Source organism: Neopsephotus bourkii, unplaced genomic scaffold (assembly GCF_033783945.1).
Source record: "Neopsephotus bourkii isolate Nb327-2 ecotype Australia unplaced genomic scaffold, CSIRO-AGI_Nbou_v1 NB_1825, whole genome shotgun sequence".
NCBI lineage: Eukaryota > Metazoa > Chordata > Aves > Psittaciformes > Psittacidae > Neopsephotus > Neopsephotus bourkii.
Genome location: NW_026902298.1, coordinates 8,138,302 through 8,166,239, shown reverse-complemented (window position 1 = coordinate 8,166,239; position 27,938 = coordinate 8,138,302). Strand labels below are relative to the sequence as shown.

The following is a 27,938-nucleotide window of genomic DNA, read 5'->3' as shown; positions in this document are numbered from 1 at the left end:
TTTTCTACATTACAGCTTTTTTTCTTTACATTTCTCTAAACATTGCTGTCTTGATGGATGCATTCAGCATGTAAGTGGGCTCTTTAAAACTTATTTTACATCTTGCAAACCAGCAAAGTGTCATGGTTTTCCCATTTGAGTTTGGATTTTTTATATTTTTTTGTTCTTTTAGGTTCAAACTCTGAATGAGCAGGACTGGGAGCGAGCCCAGCAAGCAAGTGTGTTGGCAAATGTGGCCCAAGCATTTGAAAGTGATGTTGATGTGTCTGATGTTGAGGATGATAGGGAAACTATATTCAGTTCAGTTGATCTGCTGTCACCAAGTGGTCAGGCTGATGCTCAGACTTTGGCCATGATGCTTCAAGAACAGTTGGATGCCATCAACAAAGAGATTAGGTATGGTCTACATGATGTTAGGGTTTTGATTAAAAGTGAGTTTCTGTGACACTAGCAAATCTTTTTTGTGTGGTTACTTGGAAAATGGTGGTTGTATATTCAGTTTCCTAGGAAGAGGGCTGACAGTCATAACTCGTTTGCTTATGCCTAAGTACTTTTTCAGGTTCTTTATCCTTAGTCCCATTTATGGAAGGAATTATGTGTTTTTTAGTTTGACAGAAACCCCTGCACGGTGGTAACAGCAGGAGTGTTTACCACTTCTTCCCAATTGGATTAGTAGATTTTCAGTGTGTTTGTTTTGTCTGATAACTACTGCTTCTTTCTAATGCCTGAGTCAGCCATTCTGTTCATATGGGTCTTGTTTGAATGTCATGTTCCTTTGAACCTTTTTTCTTCTAGACTTATACAAGAAGAAAAGGAAAACACAGAGCAGCGTGCAGAGGAGATTGAGAGCAGAGTGGGTAGTGGAAGTTTGGATGCCCATGGCCGATTCCGGTCCATGAGCTCCATTCCTCCTCCCTATGCAAGTGGTTCACTTGCTGGTTCCTCCCCGCCTGGCAGTGGTCGCTCCACCCCAAGGCGGATTCCACATAGTCCAGCTCGGGAAGTGGACAGACTAGGTATCATGACACTGGTAAGTATCCATTAACTTGAATTTTTTGGAAGAGTGTTCCTTGTCTCTAGAAAATGGGTTGTTTTATTTCCCCTTCCTCTCCTTCTTTCTCAGCTGTATTTTTCCTTTCTCTAGGTTTTCCTCCTGCTTCCTTTCAACTTCTATAAAAAGTATAAGATACAGTCATAATGATTAGGAAAAACGTTCAGAAATCAAGTGTATTATTTGGTCAATGTCTCATGTCTAAGTATTCATTCTGTTGTTCTGACTTCTCTTCCTAGAAGAAAACATTTTCTTTTCAACCCCTGGTACAGCAATCATTTTCTCCTTCTGCTTTAAACTTTATTCCACCATTCTACTAAATATTCAGCTAAAAAGTTACTTACGTATATTGCTTTTATCTTGATGACTGTGAAGGTATCATAGCTGTTGTAATGAGTGCTAGTGTCTTGTTTTAGCCTATAAAGGCTGGTAGGTAAAGGAAGTGTCTGTTAGACCTAGTAGCTGATGAAGTAGTAACTTACACTTAGGAGTTCAGCGAGTAGAGAAAGATGCATCCTTTCTTTGACATTCACATGACTGCTTAGAAAAATTAATCCTTCTAGGAGCTGCTTAATGCACATCAACATATCTATAAAATGAAGGTGCAAGTAGTCTACTTTCTTGTTTTTATGTAAGTGTTAAGCAAACCTAACAGTTTATCATATTTGGGATACCCTTCACTAAGGAGCATCTTGGATACAGATATTTGTTTGCAAGCACTCCCCAGGAAAAGCTCCTTCTCTGATTTAGTTCTGTACACATCACCTTGTCTCCAAGTTTTCAGATGCATTTGGAAGCGTACTTGTACATACAACACTATACTTACTACACCTTACCGTCTTGGATTACTGTACTTGTATCATGCCTAAATCATACCAATCAGTAGACTAGGAATGCTGTCTATCAGTGTAAGACCAGGTGGCCTGTAAATAACAGACTTGGCTCATTTAGGTCTCTTTATAGGATTATTTAAAAACAGCTGTTTTAGCTAACTACTTCTGTTGTTTTTTTAAAATGAATCTGTGCATGTACCAAAAAGTCTATTCCATAAAGAGGAATCATTTCTCCTTTCTTGCATTTAAAAAAAAATCACTGTATTAGTTCTAGCTGTGTATCTAGGGTCAAGTACACTTCAAAACGTGGTGTGCTCTTTATTCTGATGTTTCACAGTAATAAGTAGTTTAAGTACTTACCTTATGGAAAACCATATACAAATTGAAGTAGCTATTTTCATGGAAGCTAGATCAGAAAAATGTGTGTCCAAATCTAATGTCACTGAAGAAGAGTGAACTGTAATTAAGTTCACTTTGATCATAAGAATTGTGAATCAAAGGCATTTGATTTGTTACTTGCAGTTGCATTTGTCTGGCAACTGATTAGTGAAGACTTCAAAACAGGAAGCTACACTTCCAGTGCTACAGATAAGAGATTTCTGGAAGCTTTTGGAATGGCTATTATGCATTATCGGACTGAACAAGTTCTTGTGGTCTGGTTCCCCCCCAAGTGTTTTAATAGAAAGCTGTATTAGTTTCTGATTGTGTAGGCAAATTTGCAGTTAGCATTACACCAACTGGTGGTAGGCAGTTCAGTTACCTGAACCCCCCTGATGCTTAAAAAGAATTATAAGGAATCAACGTGATGAATTGTGAAACCTACAGCTCTCTTGAACAGGTCCTATTTTCATTCCATATGGTAAACATTTTTATGGGTTATCAGAATTAATAGATAAAAGATCCAGCAAGGTGAAAATGAGCCTGCTGTGCTTTGTCTAAGAACTTGCAGGACTAGATGATCTCTAAAGGTCCCTTCTAACCCAAACCCTTCTATAATTCTGTGAACTCACAATTTATTAACATAGTACTGTATGGTTAGATTGAATCCAACTTTACATATTAATAGTTATGTCTTAATAACTGCATATTCATGTGGGATAATGCAGCATGTATTCTAAATAAGAAATAAATAACAAACATAATGCTGTATGTATTCTAAACAAAAATGCTTAAAAGTTGTCGTTTGTGGGAGGAAGACAACACAATAGTCCCTCTTCCCCCAACTTCAAAGGGAACTGACTCTATTTTTGTTTACAGCCTTTTGAAACAATTTGTTGCTAAATGGAATGATAGCTATGAAGCAAATGATACAAATTAAAGTTCTGTCAGCATTGCTGATGTAACTGCAGGTTGCTGCCTTGCTCTGTGCACTGGCAGAGGTGAGAAGTACCTGTCTACCTAGGAAGAGAGATCCAGTGGCTGCTGTAGTGGATGGAGGGTAAAACAAAACTGGTGGCAGACTCCTGCTCAGCCATTCCAGTCTTTAAATGTAGTGTGCAGTTCTGGTGTCCTCAACATAAAAAGGACATGGATCTGTTGGAACAAGTCCAGATGAGGGCCGCTAGAATGATCAGGGGACTGGAGCACCTCCCATATGAAGATTGGCTGAGAAAGTTGGGACTGTTCAGCCTGGAAAACAGAAGGCTGCGTGGAGACCTCATAGCAGCCTTCCAGTATCTGAAGGGGGCGTATAGGGATGCTGGGGATGAACTCTTCATTAGGGACTGTAGTGATAGGACAAGGGGTAATGGGTTAAACAGGGGAAGCTTATATTGGATATAAGGAGGAAATTCTTTCCTGTTAGGGTGGTGAGGCACTGGAATGGGTTGCCCAAGGAGGTTGTGAATGCTCCATCCCTGGCAGTGTTCAAGGCCAGGTTGGACGAGGCCTTGGGTGATACAGTTTAGAGTGAGGTGTCCCTGCCCATGGCAGGGGGGTTGGAACTGGATAATCTTAAGGTCCTTTCCAACCCTAACTATTCTATGATTCTATGAAAAAAACAGAATACTGTTACTGTATGGAAATCAGGTATTGTTGGCACTCTGTCCTTCACAGTTATTAAGGCATGGCTGGTTCTTTATGCTGCGTAGGAAACAATTGCAGAAATCACTAATATGTGAGAAGGGATTACTGCAGACAAGGTACTAAGCCTGCTATAGCTACCATGTAGGTGCTTTCGTACAAGGCAGGTCCTTGACACATGACTGGAAATCCTCTCCTTTTAAATGCAACACCTTACGCCCCTCATGTACTTCTTTGGTTTCTTGCTGAAGATAGTGCACATTTTGTGTGCTAATTTGCCTGTGGTAGTGGTACACTCACACATCTATATTATTTTTACTGTATTTTGAGTATATTTTACAGTATTTACTGTATCTATTACAGTAGATAACCAACTGTAAGTCTTCCTTTTTTTTTTTTTTTTTTACTTCCTTTACCCCTCTTCAGGGGTACATCTAAGTAATTTGTGATTTGAGGAGTACTTCACACTGTGTATCATTGTGCCATTGCTGTAATTGCTGTTTATATTCTCCCCAGTATGTTTTGTCTGTACGAGTTGTTTCAGTCTGTGCTACAGTTTCCAGTAAATACAGCTTTTCCAAATTTCTTTCCTTTGCATGCATCTGTCAGCCTAGTGATTTAAGGAAACACCGTAGAAAGGTAAAAATCTTTAGCTTATTTACTGGTGTGCCTTCCTTCCCTGTTCCCAAACTCATTAATGGATAACAGGAACATAAAGCATTTGCAGGGTTGCTCTATAATAAACCAGCATTATGTTCTCTTTGATATGAAATGTGAAATGTAAATCATTTTACCTAAAGTGTGGGTTTGTTGTGTGTGGTGTTTGTTTTTGGACTCCTGTGTTGCTTTCTGTCTGTAATCACTATTTTGCAGTCTTCACAAAACAATATTTAACTTTAAAGATCTGTTGCTATGCACACAAGTAAGCCTAATTTCTATTACTCAGACTTTGAGATAAGCCATAGCCACAGGTACGTAGAATCTGACTTCACAGAATTGGTCATCTTGCTGCTGATTGTCTAAGCATGTAACAGTGAGAACTGAGATGCCTTCTTTCACAGGACTGTTTGGTTTTCTGTCTTTACATTTTGCTTAAACTGAAGTCAGGTGTATCAGTTTCTTGGTGTTGAAGACATTACTTCAATTCTTAGCTCTCTGAATGACTAAAAGATGAGTGCTGCTTGCTTATTTCACAAGCTAAGAGCTAAACTGAATAGCTTGTCACTGAAGGCAGCAGAAGATGCAGGCGAGTCAAACAGGCAACTGCAGAATGCTGAGAGCAAGAGTATTCCTTTTACACTGAAAAAATTGATTTTTCCTCCCTATATTTTGTGTAGTGTTGATAATTGCATTTGTGGTTTGGCATTTCACCTAACCCCTCAAGTTTTCATTCATTTTCCATTAGTCTCCAGCTTCTAGAGAAGAGGTACGAGATGATAAAACTACAATAAAATGTGAGACATCACCACCTTCTTCACCTCGATCTTTGCGTTTGGACAGAGTCCAAAAAGGAGCTTTGCATACTGTGAGCCATGAAGATATCAGGGATATTAGAAAGTAAGTAACTGTGAATAATTCAGGCTTACCAGCACCTTAATATTTCAGATCATCAGAAAAATTAATAATCAGAGTTGTTCAGCCTATGGGATTTTAGTCTGGATGTTGAAGTCTTTCTTAAAGAATGTGAACACATAAATGGGTGGCTGTGTGACCCAAACAATAAGAATACAGGTTTTGTTAATGATCAGCAATGGCTTTATCTGAAGAATTCTGGTACTCGAGGTCTGCATTGTTTGCTTCGTGTTTAGGAAATAAAAGATGTACAATTCCAGCTGTCTTTCAGAGGTTGGGATTTAGCTATGGACTTACAAGTAAATTGCAGAATTAGCATCGTTTTGATTGACAGATGTTCTTTTCAATGTGCTCGATTATCTGGGTGGATTCCAGTCAAGTATTACAAAGTTCCATTGTCCTCTCTGACTTGCACTTTAAATGCTTTTATTTCTTAATAAATAAATGACTTGTAGTTCTGTGCTATGGTGCATAAAAATTAATGTCCCTTTCTTGCATGATTCAGCTGTTTCCACTGCTTTCTCTATTTAGTGACATGTGTTTCAGTAGATACCTTCCTTTTCATGACTCATTAGAAGCAGAAATCGGATGTCATTAGTGAGTTTGAGCTTTCATTAACTTGCACAGAAACCAGAACTTGCCTTTTACTATGTTATGTTAGGAGATTTGTTATACATATGGTCCTTCATGACTCCTTTCTTTTATGCAGTTCAACAGGCTCGCAAGATGGGCAAACAAGTAATCCTAGTAGCAGTAATAGTAGCCAAGATTCTCTTCATAAAGCCCCCAAGAAGAAGGGGATCAAATCCTCTATTGGCCGCTTGTTTGGCAAGAAAGAAAAGGGAAGACCTGGACAAACAAGCAAGGAAATGTTAGGACAAGGTTGGTTTGCCTTAACTTTCATTTTGATTCCCATTAGGAGAGGGTGTGAAAGACTAAATGTTATGATGCATGTGCATATTTATGACATTATTTTGCTGCTGATGTGCAGTGTTTTTTGGAACTAGTGACACTGAATCTTCTTTTATGACTGTAGGGTGCAAGTTCAACTAGTTGGGTATTGCTGTCTTTTCGTTTCCTATAGCCAGGTTATTGAACCTTATTGAACAGCTTGTTTTGTGAAGCAGAAATTTCAGCTGTATCTGAGAAGCGAACGAGGATTTTGTTGGTATTGACACCAGCAGTCGTCTTCACCCAAAGAAATTGCCTTGAAACAAACCCACCTGGCTTTGTAAATGCTATGGTTACCTTTCTGTCTTGTGTAATTCTTTATGTAAAGCAGTATCCTTGATGTTGACACCAACCATAAGTGATATGGGAACACTGAGAATTCATGTTACACGTGGTTGAAACATGAGATTCAATGTGCTAAGCCAGCTGGTTTTAGACAGCACCTATTTTGAGTCTTACCAGTCTGTTTTTTCACATTTTTATACACCATTTTGATGGGGATGTATTCAGTTAGAAAAAGGAGTGGTAGATGGGTTTGGAGGTTTAGCTTTGTACTTTTTTGATCAGTAATATAACCAAGGATTAAATACTTCAGGAAAGCAGGTCTGATTTTTGAGTTACAACTGGCCAAAACTGAGATGGTAACAAGACTGGGTTTTTGTTTGTTATTTTGTAGGGGGCATGGCAGAAGCTGATAGTTCCTCTCAGGATGCATTAGGCCTCAGCAAGCTTGGAGGTCAAGCAGAAAAAAACAGGAAAATGCAGAAAAAGTAAGTACCAAATGTTTGTCATCCCCTATTGTTAAGATACTGCTTTGTTTAAAAATGTTTTCTTTTTTGTTTTTGCTCTGTTTCCAGGTATTTTTGCCTAATATGGTGCTATGGCTAATAAGCCTCTGTAGACTTTTAGAATGATTATTTCCAGAGCAATAATAATGGTAGCATAGATGATGCTAAGCTTGAAACGGATTTCAGTGCTGAATGCTTATGTTGACATGTTGCAAGAAGCAAACTTGCAGATAAAAGAAGACTCAAATCAAACCCATATCCACATCTGTTTTATTTAATACCTGCTTTGGGTTTGATTTATTTGGATTTCCCAAAGTTGCCTTTGGCTGTTACTTGCTCCAGAGTGTGAAAGTGTTGACAGAGCGAAAGCCTGAGGTGTTCTGTACAGACATCCTTCTGTGAGCGTTTGCTGGTTCCTTTCTACGTGACTCTGAAAGTCTTACCTTTTGTGTTGCAGCTGCTAATTGCTGCTCTGTTCAGTAATCTTTTCACTTCTGGTTGTCCAGGCACTTTCTCTCTTACATTTTAACAGCTGAAATCTTTACTTGCACTATGTAAGTCTGATTTCCTATTTTTCCCTCATAAATTGTGAATATGCCCCTTTTTTTATGGCACTTTTTAGATGCACAGTTACCTTTTCCTACTCATGAGAATTTTTCCAGTGTGTGTCCTAGAAAATCTTTAGTTTACTGTTCAACTTTTGGGTATCTATTGCACACTTTGTTGTTCCCAGACTTAGAAGGGATGAAGCAAAGATTATAAGCATAGGTGGAAAATAGATATTGCTACTAGTTGAAATCTTGCTGCTTATATGGTAATACAGGAAACACTCAAGTTTCTGTAAGTAGGATCAGGCATTCTTTGCATTTTTCCACTCAAAGCTGAGCCATTTACCTTGAACTTTTGTTGCTTCTGTTCTCTTCAGCTGCCTTTACTCTGTGTTGCAAAAGCTGACCAAGATCATACGTGTCTTTCTTTTTCACTTGCTTTCTGAAGACCGAACAGTGAATGTTGAAAAGAAAGTGTGCTTCTTTTCTCTTTGTGAGAGATTTCTTGCAGTACCTAAGTTCTCTTAACAAATAAGAATAATGCCTGGTGACTGCTAATGCAAACCAGCAGTGTGTTGGTTTGAAAAGTCAGAATGGAATGTGGGTTTGTTTGTATAACAGAATGCTCAGCTGTTTTTCTTCAAGCCATTACACTGAAGGCAGTCCTACATTATTGTGATCTGGTATTTTCCCTTTTCTACAGAGCTTTAAAGTCAGACCACATCTTGGTTGAATAAATACTTTCAGGCTGGTCATACCTAAATAGGGGTAGGCCTGTTCTTGGAACAATATAGATCTTTCTCAATAGCAGGAATAAATGTTATTCGGTAATAAATCAGTCTATGCTGTCTTGCTTTAATAAATGCAAAAAATGCAGTTGCAGTCCTGACTTTTCTTTAACATTCTTCTGCATTTCAGAACTTACTGGTATTAAGTATACCTCATGGCTGCATGTTGTTGGTTGCTTAGAAGGCAAGTGTCTGTATTAGACAAATGAAAACTTACTGTCTTGCCTCCCTATTAAATATGAGTATGTTTTTATTCACAAACAGCTGTCTGTGATTCAGGTATTTCAGTGAAAGTGGTTATGAAACAAGAAACTCTCTTGATGAAGATATATACCATAATGTTTAGTTTCATTACTTCTTACTGCTGAGTGCAGCAGCAGGGCCCATTGAACTTCCATGAGAAGCAAATCTACCATTATAAAACTTCCAGAGACATACTTGAAAGCAGCTGTTTCAGATCCTTTGCTGCCTTCTTGAGGTGCTCATTATTAAAAAGTGGTAAAGCTGCTCTGAATTGTTTTTCACTTTGATAGTGGAGCAGAGTGGGGTTAAAACAAATTCTCAAGGCGGACTGTTTGCTTATGAACTCCTGTATTCAGCAGAAGGAATTCCAGTTACCTAGCTGCCTGGGAACAGTGACAGCTAGTTCTGCATAGTCTTCACTAATCCCTACGTGCTTCCTTATCTTCCTGACTTCTGCACACAAACAGACTGAAGGCAGTATTCAGTGTCTCTACTAACAAAAATCTATAGTTACTGAGCTAAATGGCAGTCTGTGTTAATTGTCTGTTTTGTATGCCTTTGAGTTCACTTGAATCCCCGTTTTACATTTCTCCTTCATTGTTTTATTTTCCTTTTGTTTACCATTTGATGTGGTAGTGCAAAATCAGGGTAAGTTTACACTTCTTTTCTTAGGATGGTTGTGAAAGTATGAGAGATCTAATTTGGATTTTTTAGCAATATATTAAAAGCTCTAACTTTCAGAAAAAGTCTGAGAGGAGACACTAGATTCAAAAGAGTTTATTGTGGAAAATGTGTTGCTGAAATAAATCCAGTGTCGTGTAGTTTGGTGTCAATGCTAGTTCAGTGTTTTGTCCTAATTTGCATGGTGTGTATTGCTATAGTGGAAATAGTCAACCTTACTTAGAATGCATTTAGTTTTGTAATTTGGGTCGTGAAAGTTGTGGCAATGGTGGATGTTTGTGGCATTCATTTAGAAGGTAGATACTTGTGTAAAACTGTTGTTCTTTGTTTAGTAACTCTAGCTTGGTTTTGGTGTTTTGTTCATGCTGTTCGTCACCTTCGTGAGCTGTGCCATGGACAGTGTTTGCCCCAACTGTATTTGTGCTTTTCTGTGTACAACACAAACTTAATACTGCATTAGTCAGAAAGGAAAATCCCTAATTTTAAGGTAACTCTCCTTAAAAAGATACACACAAAGGGTTTATTGCATTCCTGAAATCAGTATATAATAAGGATATTAACCTTCCACTGGTGTTCTGCCTGAAGTTAGTCTGTTTTCATGTTGTGTTCTGCTACGGCTGCCTTTCAGTTTTTACACTTTGCAAGTCTGTCATTCCCATCAATATCACTCTCTTGACCCCCACACAGCTCTACTCTGAACTTCCTCCAAATCAGTTATTGTCAGTTCCATCCAAGAAATCTGGAATACAGCATTCTCCTTTGGCTACAACTTCTGGATTTATCCATTCCCATGCTGTCTTAGTCTAGTGCCAAATTATTGCTCTGGGCTGCTTTATTTTCCTTGTGGTGGTAGTGTGTGCTTGCCTGCCAAAAGCCATTCTAAATACAAATACTTCAGATGGCCTTTAAAGGGCCTTGTGTGTTCACATCTACATCAACCACCTGCAGTTTTGACATCATTTCTCATCCCATATGACCACAATTTCTTTGTTCTCTACAGCTGCTGTTAAGATGCCTTTTGAATGTGTCTAACAAGTGTTGCCCTCTTGCAGCAGCACATGTGGCCTTCTATTCCAAATGATGTTCAGCCAACCTTTTATTAAGTCTGTAGACATCTATCCCTTCATTTTGTCACCTAAGAGTTAAACCAGTAGCCAGCTACTCCTTTGACATTCTTGTGTCCTTCACAGTGCCAGCTTTATACCATCTGCTAACACTGCCAACATTACTGCAGTACTTATTTCCTCACAAAGATACAAAGCTGGATTATTAAATGGTATAATTGGATGGCCTGTGAAATCGTGTCAGATGTTCTTTACATAATCTGGTCATGTATTACTGGAATGCAGCAAGCTTCTTGGTGAAGTTGGAAGGGAGTTGTTGGAAAAGTGAAGTTCTCTGCTACAGGAAAAAAGCATTGATGCATTATTGGCAGAGGAAACATCAATTGCCTTTGAATTCCTCCTGTGAACTTTCAGTTTAATATTTCCCATGCAAGTGCATTTTCTGTCTCTTGCATATATATATGTATTCCACAATTAATTTTCCCCTTCATGGATGCATTCCTCTTTGGGTAATACCAACATTAAGTTATCTCATAAACACTATTTCTACATGTTTGCCTCCATCACATAAAACTTCCTTCCAGCTACACAGTTGTTTTCTGCATACAATACCATCGTGAGTTTAAAGTTTGCATCATAACCTCATGTGTCTGATATAATTCCCGTATTACTCATCTCCAGATGACTTCTGTTCAGTGGTTAACCTGAAGTAGGCAGCAGGACTATAAAACCACTAAAAATGGCACTGTATGTCTCTGAACTCCATACAATACCCTAAGCAGCTTTATGAGCTGGTGGAGAGGCAGTGATTACCTGTTCTTGTGGGGTCATCCTAGTCAGACCTGAGACTGCTTTGGGCATGTCTGTGCTCTTTCGTCACTAGTGGTCCTCCCTCACCGTGCACAGTTGTGTTACTACAGCCACCAAAAACTCCAATTTTGGAGTTAAACTACTTGGGAAAAACACTGTGTTCCTTTCTGGCAAATACAGTATTAAGCATTTTATTCTGTTCTTACCAAGCAGTATTTTATAATACCTTATTAGTCTATTTTTTTCACGTTTTAAATCTTTAACCAACAAAGTGAAGCAGACCTGATTGTGTTCAGGGCTGGTGATTTGTGGGATTAATGTAATGTGTTCTGCAGTAGCAGGAAAATAACTGATCCTTTATTCCTAATTTAGAAACCTATGTATCTTTAAGTGTACAAATATGTATTAGCTTTTACAGTCTTCTCTTTGTTAGTGAAATCTAGCTATTGAGCTGCTCACTGCTGAACACTATTTCCACCTTAGTTGTTGGCTCTTTAAAATGGGTACATTAGAATGGTTATTTGTAACCAGTTGTCTGGCATTTCCTTCCTTCTTCCCTCCCCTCTTTTCATCCTTGGGCAGCACATTTAATTAGGGTGAAGTATTGGGAAGCTCTTTTAGAGCTGTAGGAATTTATTGACATGCTGGTGGAGAAGTACTATTGATAAAACAGTTGCTAGTAAATTTATTACTTCACTGATTATTTTTTATACTTGGTTATCAATATAACATAAGGATTCTAAGTATGCAGGCATGTATAAAAGCTGAATACTGCACATCCATTTTTGTGCCAGTAGCAGAGGAAGCTACTAATCTGTCAGTAACCCCTTTGAAAGGTATCTTGTGTGATACTTTTTAATATCTACCTTTTAAATATTTTATCATCTTAGGTCTATTCAGTACAGTTCTGAAGGCAGGGAGAACTTGTGTGGTTTAAATTGTGAGAACATGATAAATTCATCATGTAGGATCTTGAATCTGTTATGTTGCTGCTTAATCTGCCTAATTCTACACTTGCAAGCATGAATAAAAAGCCTAAGACAGTAAAACCTGTCCGAATTCAAGTCCTGAGGAGAGTGAGTGGAGACTCAACCATACACAAGGCACCTTAAATATGTTCTTTTCCAGACTGTATCTATTTTTTTGGAACAGATGTACCCAGGCAACATTGCGTGCTTATACCCACAACACTAGTTTTTGTCTTTTGGTTTATCAAACAGTTTTGGCAGCTATTTATAGGGCTCCTGTGAGCTTCCATTGTTTCTGTAAGCTGAGTTGTCGATATTAAGCTTCAGCCTCTTGTGTGTCAGAGTCACAAAGGAAATGGTGTCATCAAAGGAGATGAAAGCTCAGTTTCAGTACACAGCCTTTCAGAATACAATTGCCAAAGCGTGGGTTTCTGACTGTAATGGATGTCTGAAGTGGTGTCTGACTGTTGCAGGCTGAAATTTGCCACGTGGATGGTTACTGTCCCACTTTCCAGCCTCAGCAGTCTGATGGACATTACCTTTCTGATGGCATGAGTATTTGATGTACTCATGCCTTTCCACAGGTTTCAAATCAGTTTGAAAAGGAATTTGCAGTAATTGAGAATCTGACAAACAAGTCTGACATCTCCCCTTTGTGTTGGCAGTGTTGGTTGGTTAGAGTGTCAGTAGCAGTTTCTGATACCAGTTTCTGAAAGGCAAAATCATGAGATTTCCTATCCAGTTCAGTTTATATCACTACATAGTCCTTGAACATGTGCTGTGGCTGCTTTACTTGGTGTATCATATAAGAATGAGAAAGAAAGCAAGCTAACTGTTGGAAAGAAGATAATGAATTGGATACAGTGTTTAAATTGTAACATCTATTTACTAGTTTCTGTTTATTACTAATAACTGTTCCTGTAATTGTAGGCATGAGTTGCTAGAGGAAGCCAGAAGACAAGGTTTGCCTTTTGCGCAGTGGGATGGGCCTACTGTAGTAGTGTGGTTGGAGGTAAGTGGTCCCTCCAAAAGAAATAAATACAAAATCAGAAAGCTCAATATATACACTTCTAAAGAATGTAAGGTTTTGGAGCCAGGAATGTTTTCCAGATCCTTACTTCCTTTATTTATGTTCCAGCTGTGGGTTGGGATGCCAGCCTGGTACGTGGCTGCTTGCCGAGCAAATGTGAAAAGCGGTGCTATCATGTCAGCCTTGTCTGATACAGAAATACAGCGTGAAATTGGAATTAGTAACCCTCTGCACAGACTGAAGCTGAGGCTGGCCATTCAAGAAATCATGTCACTAACAAGTCCATCTGCTCCTCCCACCTCAAGGACGGTAAGGAATGTGATCCAGCTTTACACATGCCGTAAAACCATGGCGTTTCCAAGAATTCTACTGAAAACATGTAACTGAAAGGATTTGAACTTCAAATACGAATTTCAGGAAACATAAAATTGTAGAGGAACACATTATTTACATTTAGGATGTTTATTTTTCATGGATATCAAAGGAATAACTACATTTTTGTAAGGAAAAGAGGAATTTATATCAATGTAAGTATGTAATCCAAAACACTTGGAGTGCACATTATTTGCCTCATCTTTTGGCCTCAGAAGAATTTATAATACAGATGAAATATACATGTGCATACAGAAATCAGTAAACTAGTTGGAGGCTCTTTTAATCCATTAATAACAAGGCCATTAACGATTCAGGCCACAGAAACTAGGAGTCCACCTAACTCTCTATGCTATAGTAAATGTAGACACTTAAATGTGAATTTCCTGTCAGTCTAAGGTTACTTCTCTGGTTCCTGGGATAACGTACTGGACCACAAATGTGTTTTTCAGATTAAAGCACAGTCAGGTGTTTGCCCATTAATTACATTAGTGTAAGCTATTTATCACCTTCAGTGTTGCTGATATCTTTGAAGAAAAGTGATCCATGTTAATAGGCGTTTGTTCCATGCCATTGCTTTCAGTAGATACACCTTTACTTAAGACTTTAGAAACCATTGCTTTTACCCGTGCCTGCTCCTTTGTGTACCGATTGCTTATATGTTCTGCAACCTCTCCTCTTTGTTACTGCTTTCCTTTCACTGGATGGGATTGATTCCCTGTGGGGTCATATTAGACCACGGGAAATGTCTGGGTAACACATGAAGAAATGGAAAATCTTACAGCCACCCAACAAACGGTTAGTTTATGGTGTTGCCACTTCTTTTCTTAGAGTGCTTTTCCCACTTTTTTGAACACTTGAATCAAGTGCCTTTTGGTCTTCTTTTTTTCTTTCTTTCTTTACTGAATGCATTAAAATTCTGGGTCATTGCTTCTTCTAATGACTAACCTTATAACCTGCATCTTGATAGTTTTTTCCAGAAGAGGGAAAAAAATCAGCATTGATAAGATTGTAAACAACACTGTAAAATGAAGCTCTGATTTGATTTCTAGACAGTTGAATCATTTGTGCAGAAATCTCTTCTCTCCACAAAACTTTAATCAATAGATGGGGTTTGCAACCTCTCATATGAAAATGAGTGCTATATATATATTTACAATGCATGATGCTTGCTTTATCTGGATGTTTTGGAATGCAGTAGACTTAGTTTTGCAGTGCACCTTTAACTTGGATATCCGTACTAAACTTAAATACTAATATGTATGTGTTCTTTTGCTTTTCTAACCACGTAACAGGAAGATGAGGAGGGAAGCTGGGCTCAGGTTGGAAACTTTATGTAATATTACAGATTATGTGTAAACTGTCATGATAAATAGAGCATGAAAGAATCAGTTTTTCTTTTATAGCAGTTTTGTTTAGTGATTTGGTGTGGCTTGGGAATTGGGATGGGGGAAACTACAGGCTTATCTCTGTGTAAGACGTACTTGGAAGAGGCATTTTTATATTGATTTCAATATTTTAATGTTTTCTAGAACTTGCAATATTTGGTGGTTCATCCTTTAAACTCTGTAAAATACTTTGTTACATAGTAAATCATAAAAAGCTATGCATAAGGGTTTTTAATAATAGGATTGTTATAGGGAAGAATATTCAGAAGTCTTAACTTTCCAAATATTTTCTAGCTTATGAATTACCAAAACGTAGTTATTCTTTCTTAATAAGTATTGTTGTATTCCATGTATTGAACATACAAGATCAGGTTTTAAAATGATTTCATAACATAAAGTGTGGAAAGGTTTGTTGTGAGATAGCTGTGGGAAGCCAGAAGTCCAACAGGAATATCTGCTCTGTGCAGAATGTCCTGGCTCAACACAGCCACCATCATAGGTGTGCTACAAGACATACTGAACCTACATAGTTAAGCAGATTTCTGTGCACTAATTGTGTAATCCTCCTTGATTAATTGTTTTCCCTTAAGGTGGTGACAAATCCTAATTGTATTGTCAGGCATTAATGTAGTTGAGTGTTTTGTCCAGGGATATAAACAAAACACAGGATTTGCTTGTGACCCATATCTTTGGTATAGTATAGTCTCCTCTTGCTTGGCTGCTCACCAGCTTAAACCTGTGTAAGTCCCATTAACTACATCTCAGATACTCATTTGCAGATTGTTAATGATAACTATTATAGCTTGTTTCCCTGTTACAAGTGTAACACGCACTTTCAGCCTGCTACCTAGTGATGACTTAGAGAAATGCGTTTCTATGTGGCCTTGCTCCTTTCCAGAAGATGCTTCCTCTAGAGGAGAAATAAAGCTTTTGACTTCTAACTGCACAATAAAAATGAATTATTACCTTTTAAATTCTGGGAAAAAAAGGAGCTGCTGGGTTTTGTTGCTCCAGGAAAGATGAGATGCATAGTAACAAACTTATTTTTAGAGGTTTTCCCAGAAAATGCCTGGTGATTTGCAGGTCAAAAATGCAGTGAGATAAATATATATCTATATATACTTATTATTTTTAGGATAAGGAGCAGGATTTAGAATCGCCTGTTCTCCAGCAGTGGCTTTTTATCAGTTTCTGAAAATAACCCCCCCCACAATTATTTTTTTTTTCATCTCTTGCATTTATATGTTAATGTGACAAATAAAATATCCTCTCCCTCCCCCCCTGTTTTCAAGAGACACTATTTTCAGCATCTAAAAGTGAAGTGCTGGGACTCTTGCTATCAAAATGGGGTAGATTAGTCTATTTTTATTAGTTTTTGCATATTCATGTTCTTCAACATGAAATTTAAGGCAGTTTTACTTGATCTGAGTATCTAAACTTGGTTTTCTTCATAAGAATAACTTCTTCAGAGAACATACATTTTGCTTTGCATACCTTTACAAGCTAAGAATTAAATACGCATAGTTTAACTCTTATTTCTTCCAAGTTTTATGACAAAGCTTTTCTCTTTTACTTCTCATTTTAATAAGCTTTTTCCTTCATTTCTTAAAAACAGACGTTAGCATATGGTGATATGAACCATGAGTGGATTGGCAACGAATGGCTCCCTAGTCTGGGGCTTCCTCAGTATCGCAGCTATTTCATGGAGTGTCTTGTTGATGCTCGAATGCTGGATCACTTAACTAAAAAAGATCTGCGTGGGCAGCTTAAAATGGTGGACAGCTTTCACAGGTCAGTCGGTTTACATTGGTGGCTTAGCTTACAGTAAATGTTTTCCTTATCTCTAAATGCTTTCTTTGTTTTCTTTTCTAAACAGAAACAGTTTTCAGTGTGGAATTATGTGCCTACGAAGACTGAATTATGATCGGAAAGAACTTGAAAGGAAAAGAGAAGAAAGCCAGAAGGAAATCAAGGGTTAGTGCACTGACCTTGGTCTGATTCTAATGTGTTTTCACTGGTCTGCTTGAAAAACCTATTTATAAAATATCAAGTCCTAAACGCAGGAGATGGGTCTGGATGTAGGCCTCAAGCAGTGGATCATGAAACACACTGCTAAATCCCTTGTGCAGAGATGTGCTACCAGTGCAGGCATTTTTGAAACTCTCACTGCCCTGAAGCTTGAAACAAAACTAAATGTTTTAGGAAAATGAGGGGTTTTAAAATGTTCTTATTGTTTTTTTCCTTTTGTGTGTTTTTGGGTCTTTTTGCATCTACATGATTTTTATTGCTGCTTGTGGCTGCTGATTTCTATTACCCAGCACTTGGAAAAAGTACTGAGGTGATGTAGGTGTTTATAACTTCCAGATTCAGGATTATTATGGAACAAGAGATAAGAAGAAAAAGTAGGATGGGAATTCACAGTATTTTGTAAGACTTCCCATAGAAATTCTGCCCCCTGCCTAGTACCAGCACACTCTTCTGACATCTTAAACATTAGGTTACCTTGTACCCAATTTGCTTAGAAGGCCCTGTGCCTGCTCTTCCGCATTCCTTTTAAAGTGCTGGTACCTTTTGGTGGTTATTCTACTAACTGTGCCGGAGAACATTCCCAAGAGTCACAACTAACTGGCATGAAACAAGCCTGGGTTGTGGCTGGTAGGCCTTTTTTAGCCTCCTAAATGGTATGACTACATTTATTGCCTATAGGGAATTGCTCCTTGGAACATGTAACTCTTAGATTCCTCCTGGGAATTGCTTGGGGAAAATGCTAGTTGACAGAAGCCAGAAACATGCAAAGGATCGTTACAGCAGTTCAGTTGGTATAGGCATTCCTGAGTAGTGTAAAAAACCCTACTTGTAAGGACGTATTTGTTGTTTGACATTTGGGCTGAACCTGTAAACGCTGCTTTGTAATGTTTTATCCTTTAAAAAACTCAAAAGATGATTGCTGAACTGTTGCAGTATAAAATGCCTTCCAGCAAACTTCCAATACATTTAGTTGCCACTTATAATTTATGATTGTGGAAAAGCATAGGAGTATGCATTATTAAATTGGAACACCTTCATAACTTAAAGGTAGATTAGATTGTAAAACTAATAAATAATGAAGCTGTAAACAGTAATAACTAAAGCTCTCTGTTCAGACCCAGTATTGAAGTGCATGAGAAACTGCTATAAGATTTTTCTTTTGAGCAGTATAATTTTTAATCTGCCTTGGGTGACATCCAAGTGCCTAAGTGGCTGTATAAATAGAAGATCCTGTGTTCACCATCTGCATGAATGCTATGCCCAGCTGAACTTCTCGTAACTGTGACTAGCCTCTGTCTAGGCAGAGGAGACTGAATGAAGACTGTTCCTTCTGCGTGCAAGGAAAACTACTGTATGGAAAGAATCATAGACTGGTTTGGGTTGGAAGGCACTTTAAAGCTCATCCAGATCCAACCATGGGCATGGGCAGGGACACATTCCACTAGAGCAGGTTGATCCAAGCCCTGTCCAGCCTGGCCTTGAACACTGCCAGGGATGGGACAGCCACAGCTTCTCTGGGCACCCTGTGCCAGCACTTCAGCGCCCTCACAGGGAAGAACTTCCCAGTATCTAATGTAAATCTCTGCTCTTTCGGTTTAAAGCCATTCCCCTTTGTCCTGTCACTGCATACCCTTGTAAAAAGTCCCTCTCCAGATTTCTTGTAAGCTTCCTTTAGGTATTGGAAGACTGTTACAATGATCTAACACTGAGTTGTGGAGTCTAAGCATGAAGTTTTGTTGCCAATTCAGAGCACTTCGTACACACCAAAAAGGCAGGGGCAGATTAGGTCACAACATAATTAAATAACAAAATTCCTTAGGGATTATGACTAGCTGTGTGTATGTGAAAATCAATCCCAACATGAGCATAGGAAAGGATCAGGAAAGGACTGTGGGGATTTTGTTCAGGGAAGTTGTATTCTATGGTTCTGTGTTTATAATTTGGGTAACTCTTTTTCTCCATAGATGTCCTTGTCTGGAGCAATGAAAGAATGATCCATTGGGTAGTGTCCATTGGTCTTAAAGAATACGCAAATAACCTTGTAGAGAGCGGAGTTCATGGTGCTCTTGTGGCCTTAGATGAATCATTTGATTACAATGCATTAGCTCTCCTATTACAAATACCCACGCAAAATACACAGGTAAGCAGGAAGTAGTTACTTTATGGCTGATAGGACTTTTGTCCTCTCTGTGAGGTTAAAAATGGAATTGAGTAGGGTTTTTTTGCTTAGCTGAGGGCATGTCTTTATATTCCCAGCTCTGGAAACTTTAGAAATGAAAAGTTATCCGTTATCCTATAAGATAAAAACAAAGGACTCTGCTTTTCTTACTGTTTCCTAAGTGTTAATAACAATTTTGGTTGATAAATTTCCTTTAACAGAAGATACTGCTTGAATATTTTCCCTGTAGCCCATCGTCACATTAGTGTAAAACTCATTAGTTTTGTTGTTTGCTGGTTTTTTTGTTCTGAAATAAGGAAGTTTGAACCAGAATCATGAACTTTGTCCTGACTAAGGGAAGGGGGAGAGCTGTTTAAGCCTTCCTTAAATTTTTAATAAGTTACAAATTAAATAGTAACTTTTCAAGTACTGAATATGTTTATCGAACTGACAAGGTATTAAACAATGTGGGTTGTAGTAAGTTTTAAGTATTACTATAGGCTACTAATTACTACTGTTTGGGAATTGATTTCCATTTCTTTTATACTATTAACTTCAGGCTCGTGCTCTTCTGGAGAGGGAATTTAATAACCTTCTTGCTGTGGGCACTGACAGAAGACTTGATGAAGTAAGTTACTTGAGCTGTTGACCTGTTTTATGATCCTGAGATCTTTATCAGAACTGCTAAGTGAAAGAATTCAGCCTGAACCTCTTTAAGCTATTGACAAAGAAGTAGCAGAAACCTTAACTTGTAGTTCTTTGTCTTGGAGAGTTTCTGAATGTGTCAGATTTTGTGTATTTAGGTAAAATGAATTTGAATATGACAGTATTGAGATTTGCTTACAGGGTTAGTAAGTAATAGGAACATTTTGGGCTGAATCCTCTTTTTTTTTTTTTCCTGTCTAAAATGTGGTAAAAGTAGAGACCAGTGATGCAGATGGACAAGCTGTAACAAACTAGGTGTGAGACTTTTTTCTAGACCCTATGAACCCATAGCATGAAGGAGAGAGTATTACATCTTTAACCTTTCCAGTTATCAATGCTGTAACTCCATGAACAGTTACAGCTGGTATTAATTCCCCAAGAGAACCTTAACTTGGTGCTGCCTCTCCTCTAGTTCTCTTGTTCTAATTGGAGTTTGTGGTAGTGCATGTAGGCAGAAGTGGTTCAGATTAAGTGGCAAAACCCTAATATGGTTAACCAGATCAGGGAACCAGACCGTTTATCTCAAACATATGTGCAAGTATGAGGAAGAGGACAGGGAAAGAGAAAGTGCTGGCATGGATGGCTTTTAGATCAAGTGAGGTGAAGCATACTCCAGTATGTTTATGAAGGAGGCTTCTAGGACAGACATTAATTAGTTTTGTGTTCATCTTTTGCCAAATGGATTTGTTGTTGGCCTTCTGTAGCACACCCTGACAGCCCTGTTCTCAGCACGCATCTCTAGTAGAGATGTAGCTTTTACTAATAACATTATCAGAAAGCAGCTTAATAGTTTTCTAAGGTATTTTCGCTTAAGTGATTTCAAACTGCAAGAGAAGGAGCTTTGAGGGAACAGATATTTGCTCTGCTGTAGCATCACAGGGCAATTTGATCACAGCAGTCTCTATAAATAATGTGGATATTTGTCTCCTCATTCTAAAAGGGGATAAAATTGGGTAAAATGCCATTCAAAGGATTGAGGTGTTTCTAAAGTGAAGTTAGCAAATGGAGATGCATGATGGGTATATTTGCATTGACACAATACCTTCACTCTGAAAGACACTTTTTGGAAGTGGGACTTAGTGTTCTATTTAGTAAGCACTCTATTATATTTCTGATGTGGAATATTACTTCAAAAATGCAGAAGCATTAATGGGCAGAAAATGCATGTGGGTCATTGCATGTTAAGTTTATCCAAGTGCTTAAGCAAAAGACTTCAGAGCAATATAATATTTATTACACTTCCTTGTTTCCCCCCCAAACTATCACTTCCTGCTGTCTGTGGCATGAGAAAGCACAATAGTGGTATCATTCCTGTAAGTCAGAATTAAAGGTTAAAAGTAATTGTTCAGATTAAGCCTCTATTTGTTAGTGTTCCCAAGCAGCTTTTACAATCTGTTCCACTCCTTGTATCCCAGAAGAATGAGTGATGTGACACTTAGGAATAACTGCAAATCATGACATGCAAACATTTGAAGTACAAAAGGTTTTCCTCAGTGTGCTAGGACTGTGAATTTCCATAGTTATTGAGCTGAAGAGCCTACACTCCAACAAATGAACACAGATTGTTGCAAATTAAGAACTCTGCTGCTGTTGCACCTGAACTGTTCCTCACATTAGCTCATTTGCTGGTGATACATTTACTTAAGACTGTCATCAGTCCTTTTAATGTCAGTAATAATCCTACGTTTTTGAGTCACTAATGATGTTTATCAATGTAACAGGATGATGATAAGAGCTTTAGGAGAGCACCTTCATGGAGAAAGAAGTTTAGACCAAAGGACATAAGAGGTTTAGCTGCTGGATCAGCAGAGACTCTTCCTGCAAATTTCAGAGTTACAACCTCGATGTCTTCACCCTCTATGCAGCCAAAGAAGATGCAGATTGATGGTATTGATTTTGTATTATTTTAAGCATGATGCACTTTTTTTGCTTGAGATTACAGGGGAATTAAGTTCAAATTACCTTTTTGCTGCATAAAAGCATCTGCCTTGTGCATGGTTGTATATATAACATTGTGTTTAACCACAGGATGCTTTATCATTTCAGGAAGTTCTACTAAATGTGGAGTTTCTTTTTGACTTCACTGGAATAATAAAATGAGATTTATAGTTAAAAATACATTTATTCTAAACTAGGAAAATAAAATGACATTTTAGTAGAAGTCTTTCAATCATGTGATGTTTAGTTTCCTAAGTAGCGGCAATTAGACCAATGTAAGTCCCACTTCTGAAATGCAGTAAAATGCGTTTAACAGTGATGTGACTAAACTCCCTTAGATAACTTTGAGCTTAGTAAGTCTAGAGTAGAAGTCTCCCCTGCAGTGGACACTTAAGTACCGATTATACTTGAAGCCACTACTTCCTTTGTTGCTGTGTTCTTAGTGATCTATATATGTTCCTGTGTATATGTGCCCCCTCAAAACCCAGCAGGAAGTGGAAGTTGATCAACAGTCACATGAGGTATCTTGTCTGTTTAAAAACAGTCTCTTTAGTACCATGAGAATAAACTTTTACATGAACTTGTTTTACAAAACACAAGTAAAAATAAATGGAAAATGAGTTTAATTGAAACAGGGTAAGAATTTCAGTGTAACCCGAGACTTGTCTTAGGTTCTGAAAACTGTGTAAGTAAAGCTCAAAGAAGCAACCTGGGCATCTGATGTTACTCTCTAAAATGTGAGATGTTTTAAATTAGCACTATCAATAGCACAAAATGTTTTTCAGAATTTGTGGAAAATGCTGTAAATGAAAATAAGTGAAGACTTTACCATCTAAAACCCCTTTCTTCCTATGAGATACATATATTAAAAAAGCAAACCAGAAAAATATATGAACTATATAAAGTAGAAAATAAATCACTTGTAGAATTACCTTTGCCAGGTTTTGTGTGCTAGCTGGCAGGCAGATGTGTTTAGAATTCCTTTTTGTTAGCCGCTGAACTACAAGTGGTTAATGTAGGAACTGTGAAATACATTCTGCTTTTCTAACTTGTAACCTTAGTGTGTACCATAGCTGTAATCACATTGCTGTGATGGGTTGTTTTTGAAAACTAACATGCATGCTGTGTTCTGCATGTCTTCCCGTGCTTCTGGAAATAGGCAGTGTATCAGGAACACAAAGATTGGATTCTGCTACAGTAAGGACCTACTCCTGTTAAAGCCTTCTCCTGGTGAGTAAAGTTGATAGGTATCATGGTAAACCAGCAGTTTATGAAATAAAATGTCAGGTATTTTAATACAGTGAATTTACACACTTCAAACTGGTTTCCAGTTTTCCACGTAGATTGTTACGTTGAAAACTTGTAGCTTATTTGCTATAAGGAGAACTATGAGTGTTTAAATATTTACTTTTGTAGACATATTATTTTGAGGGGGTTTTTGAACAGCTTTGGAAAGGACCCATGACAAATAGCTATGTAGAAAGTGTTGAAACCAAAGATTGGGTGGAACAGCTTGTGAAAGTGGGGAGGAGGGAAGGGAACTAAATTAGGCATATCAAGGAAAGAATCTGTGTGACACTGAAGTTGAGATTACTGATCTTTTAGAGTCCTTGGTCAAAGTTACCCTGCTACAACATACTTCAATACTGAGTTGTTATAGGAGTAGTTCCATAGTTGTCCAATTCTCAGATTCATTGTGGTTGCTTAGGCTGGCTGGTTGGATTTAGCTACCTGCAGCCTAAATTTGGGTAGCTGTGAGCAGTGCTGACACTAAGAAAGGAGCTTGATAACACAAGGGTGTTGTAGCACAAAATACATGTATTTTGGCTTATGAAAGATACATATTGCTCCAGGATTTGATACAGCATCTCTGCTGTATTTTCTCATAGAAAAGTATTTCTCTCATTTTGCAAAAAAAAAAACTAAATTTTTTTTTTATACTATATTGGATATTTTAGAAACTTAAAATCTTGCGCTCATTAGCTGGTATTTTCCATGAGCTATAAATTGCCTGTCTCTTCTGCTTACAGCTTCTTTCCTTTCCTTTCACCAGTAATATCTCTAGCAGCTCATGTACTGAAGTACACAAGTTCTGAACCTTTTTGCATATACAAGTTTAGCTCTAAAGATCTCTTATGTATGAAGTGCTGAGAAGGGAAACTCTTGCACATAGCAACTGGGATCATGTGGCTCTGTCAGTTCATAATCTCATCTCAAGAGGCTATCTTAAATTTCTTTTAGTTTCAGGACACTAAAGTTTGAAGTCTTTCCCTCCCCCAAATTCTCCCCAGTGCTACAGGATTTTGTATAGTTGGATGAGCTAGGATAAAAATCTAGGGAGACGAAATACTTGACCTCAAGTGGTTTACTTTTGCATTGCAACTGAAGGTATCAGAAAGCAATAAAACTGTATTCATCATGGCATGGCAATAATTCAGTGCATGTCTGCTACACTGCAGAGCTGTTTGTGACAAACTTGGAATGAAATGTGTTTAAAAACCTGCTAATGGATTATTTTGTGTTCTTTTTGGTTTTTTTTTTTGTTTTCTTTTTTGCAGTTTACCCACACTATTTCTACCGGTGATATGCAGCATTTTGAACATTTGGAACCCTTAACCTGTTAATACTTGTTAAATGGACACTTTGAGATATTTTATTACAGAGTTTTTAATTAGCAAATAAATTCATGAGTACTATAGAGAAAATATTTTAGAATCTAAATGTTTCTTATATTTATGTGACTTCTCATTTATATAGTTACTTACTTTTTTCTGTTTCTATTCAGTCTACAAATCAAATCATTGCTGATTTTTTTTTTTATTCTAAGTTTAGTCTTTCCAACTGAATGTACTGTAATGCTTGTATGTATATGCCCCTATAAGTAATATAGGGTTTTTGTAAATTATGCAGTTACTGTAATTATCATTGTTTTTTAATAATGAAACTGAAGGTGAAAAGGATTTTAATACCTTTGTAAAAGTATCATGACACCAAGCAGTATATATTTTGTCTCTTTGAACTGTTAGCTTAGCTCTGAAAACAAGTCCAGCTTTTTTTCAGGTAAGCCTATGTTGTTGTTGGAGGTATGGTACATGATGGTTCTTTTCAGAACTGTACCTTTCCACAAAGAGGATTTGTCAAGTAGTGGAAATTTGTCTTTATTTAAAATGTAACTTGTTTTAAAAGCTGGGAGGAACTATAACACTATGGAACACATTTTAGAAGTGATTGACTCGGTCATAACACTCTCTGCTGTACTTGTTTAGCGTATCTTCACAGTGACTGAAGACAAGCCATAAACCAAGGACTCTTTGTTTTTATTTTTCCTTAACTGAGGAAGAAAGACTTCATAATAATTCCTGGTCGCAATCCACAGGCCACAGAGAGTTTTTGTCCTAGATCTTTTTGATTTAAAACACTTGTGGGAGGATGCTCTTCACACTAGTTTTAATGGACCAATCCTTGAAGCACTGCAGTTTCATGTCAATGAGTAGTGAAAGATGAAGGTACAAGGGGCTGAAAACTAAAGCAGTGCAACTTCTAATAAAGGCCTTACTTTTTCTTACGTAAGTCATCATTTGTGTTTTGTAAACTTCTGAAGAGTTGTCTGGACTTTAATTTTGGATGGCTGTAGCCATTTTGGACTGTATTGAGTAGAAAATGTATCCAACACTTGTAAATGGCATATTAAAAAGCCAGCAAGAATCTGTTCAGATGGTGCATTATTTATTATGCAACAGTATATATAGCATGTCTTTTATTCTTGTTTGTTTTCCACTTTTAACTTGCTTGTAAAACTGAAATCCATTGTTACTGTTCTGTTTTTTCTATTAATCTTTTGTGTATTTTCAGATTATGTAACAATATGTACAGTCTACTTTTGAACTATTTTTATCACAGTATTATTTATTGCTTTCTTTCAATAAAGTACTGATGCATTTTCCACTGCCAATAAAACACTATTGAAAAGCTGAGAGCTAATTGTATGCAGGCAGATACTTTTTCAGTGAGTGGATACTGTCAATAAAGCATCTTAATGATTGTTTGCTGCCCTGTAGATCTTGTTTCTCTCCAGTAGAGAAATGTTCCATTAGATGTGACATTTTCTTTGGAATTGTTTAAACTCATGTGTGTTAATCACTTTTTGAAAACCACTTTTCCAAAGAAAACTGCTCTATTGCCTACTTCTACTTGTTAGAGCTATGATTTACTATTAAAACTATCACACAACTTAAGTGTGTTCAGGTCCACATGATGAAGATTAAAGTACTGTTATATATAGGAGCAACAGTTGCTTTGTTAATAAAATGAGATTATGACTATAGTGATATTGGGGGAGAAACATAGGAGTCAAGGGAACCGGTACAAAATTGGGTCACAATAGGGCTGCTTATGTCAATTTTAATATATTTGTAAACCATTTCTTGTATAGAAAAGAAGACGGAAGGATAAAGTCACAGAATAATGAAAGCAGTAGAGAAGCATATTTCATCATGTCCTCTAGATCAACAGCAGGATGTGGAATGCATGGAATGGAGAAACATTGTGATTGATGCTTTAAACATTGTTCGATAACCATCTCTTGTTTGTCTAGCTTGTCTGTATGAGTTGCTATCTATCTGATCATTTGCAGTCGCTTTTTATATTCTCAGAGAATCTATCTTTCTAGAAAAAAGCTAAAATGAAACTGCAGAAGGAGATCCTGACTCGCTGTTAAGATTGCATAAACGTTTCTGGTCACTGATGTGATAGTAGGTGTTCGAAGTCATGTATTGTTGCTTCTCGAGAGTGAAAACGATGCGGAATAGACTTGTAAAATGTGAAAAGAAAATATGTTTATTATTTTAAGGCTGTAAAACCTTAACTGTCATGGAACAATGGAATTGATATGAGAGCTAGAATAAATGAGTGAAATAGAAAAGCTTTCACGAACTGGCAAAACGGTGTGTTGACTTCCTTCTGAATTATACAGCAAAGTTTTATCTTAAGAGAAATCTGGAAAAGCACTTCTGGCTCAGTTTTAATAAGCTCCCCTCCCTCCTGGAAAGAAAAAACATGCAAATGCATGTGTAGAAGGCATATGGGTGTGTTTTGCAGTAATGTTTAAATAAAGGTTGGTTAAATATAACCTCTTGTAAATTGCCAAATGTCTTTAGTTGGAAAGAGAGCTATCAAAGTATGCATTTAATCTGCAATGAGGAGGTGGTAGAATTATCTCAACTTTAAACTTGTGATTTTTTTGCATGTTCAGCAGGCAGGGGCATCTCAAAACACATGTTATAACTTACTTCATCTCTCCTCTTTCAAGCTTGATGTAGAACACTGCTCTTGCAGTGCTTCACGGACAGGAGCACTTTATCATGCCTAAACTCAGAGCAGAGATCACGTGAAGTAGTTCAAAGGAGAACGTGAGCTTGAAACTGGGTAGAGCTAAACTTGGGAGGGAGAGGCAGCAGCATTAATTTTCAGGTAAATAGGAACTGACCCAGTTACGTTTGAGAGGTAATCTTTTCCTTGAAACTGAAGAGTTGCTTTGCCTTTAAAAAGAACATGAATTTTCACTTCCTGGTAATGCTATTGTCATGGTTGTACTTTAGGTGCATAGCTTACCCTTAAGGTTGTGTATCTTACCAAGTTCATTTTTTAAGTCATTTTTGCCAAAAAGGCAGTTTAGTCTCATTTAAGTAGCAGCATTTTGTGGGTTTATATGGCATGGATGAGCAGTGATATGTATATGTGGCTGGTGTTTCTTCCTGTAATCAGAGGGACAGGGGAAGACAAAGTAATGCCAAAATCCTGCTTTGTCCTCTAGCAAAATTAAGTTTACCCTTATCTTTTAAATGTGCCATACTCAATTTACCCTATCAACGCAGAAAAATACAATAATTGAGCCTATTTACACTGTGACCTGCCTATGCTTGGCTTTAGGGGTCTGGAGGCAGCTGCCCCACCAAGAATAAGAATTTCTAGTGTGTTGTATTCCTCTCTCCTCTATTTATC

At 37.6% G+C, this 27,938-nt stretch overlaps 1 protein-coding gene across 9 annotated transcripts in view; it reads left to right on the top strand.

Annotated features, from left to right (window-relative positions):
• Nucleotides 1-26,879, top strand: part of PPFIA1 (PTPRF interacting protein alpha 1) — a 60,586-nt gene extending 33,707 nt beyond the window's left edge. For 2 of the 9 annotated variants that reach the window (XM_061343552.1, XM_061343548.1), the window contains 17 exons: nucleotides 173-396; nucleotides 796-1,030; nucleotides 4,516-4,545; nucleotides 5,312-5,463; nucleotides 6,188-6,360; nucleotides 7,106-7,199; nucleotides 13,250-13,331; nucleotides 13,458-13,658; nucleotides 14,457-14,519; nucleotides 15,017-15,043; nucleotides 16,725-16,900; nucleotides 16,986-17,083; nucleotides 19,102-19,277; nucleotides 19,855-19,923; nucleotides 21,722-21,887; nucleotides 23,098-23,168; nucleotides 24,497-26,879. In XM_061343552.1, the coding sequence (XP_061199536.1) occupies nucleotides 173-396; nucleotides 796-1,030; nucleotides 4,516-4,545; nucleotides 5,312-5,463; nucleotides 6,188-6,360; nucleotides 7,106-7,199; nucleotides 13,250-13,331; nucleotides 13,458-13,658; nucleotides 14,457-14,519; nucleotides 15,017-15,043; nucleotides 16,725-16,900; nucleotides 16,986-17,083; nucleotides 19,102-19,277; nucleotides 19,855-19,923; nucleotides 21,722-21,887; nucleotides 23,098-23,156 (2,025 nt within the window). In that variant the 3' untranslated portion in view covers nucleotides 23,157-23,168; nucleotides 24,497-26,879. The remainder of the gene's footprint in view (nucleotides 1-172; nucleotides 397-795; nucleotides 1,031-4,515; nucleotides 4,546-5,311; nucleotides 5,464-6,187; nucleotides 6,361-7,105; nucleotides 7,200-13,249; nucleotides 13,332-13,457; nucleotides 13,659-14,456; nucleotides 14,520-15,016; nucleotides 15,044-16,724; nucleotides 16,901-16,985; nucleotides 17,084-19,101; nucleotides 19,278-19,854; nucleotides 19,924-21,721; nucleotides 21,888-23,097; nucleotides 23,169-24,496) is intronic. The other 7 variants (XM_061343557.1, XM_061343549.1, XM_061343554.1 and 4 more) reach the window with 5 other exon arrangements.
• The last annotated feature ends 1,059 nt before the right edge of the window (nucleotides 26,880-27,938 follow it).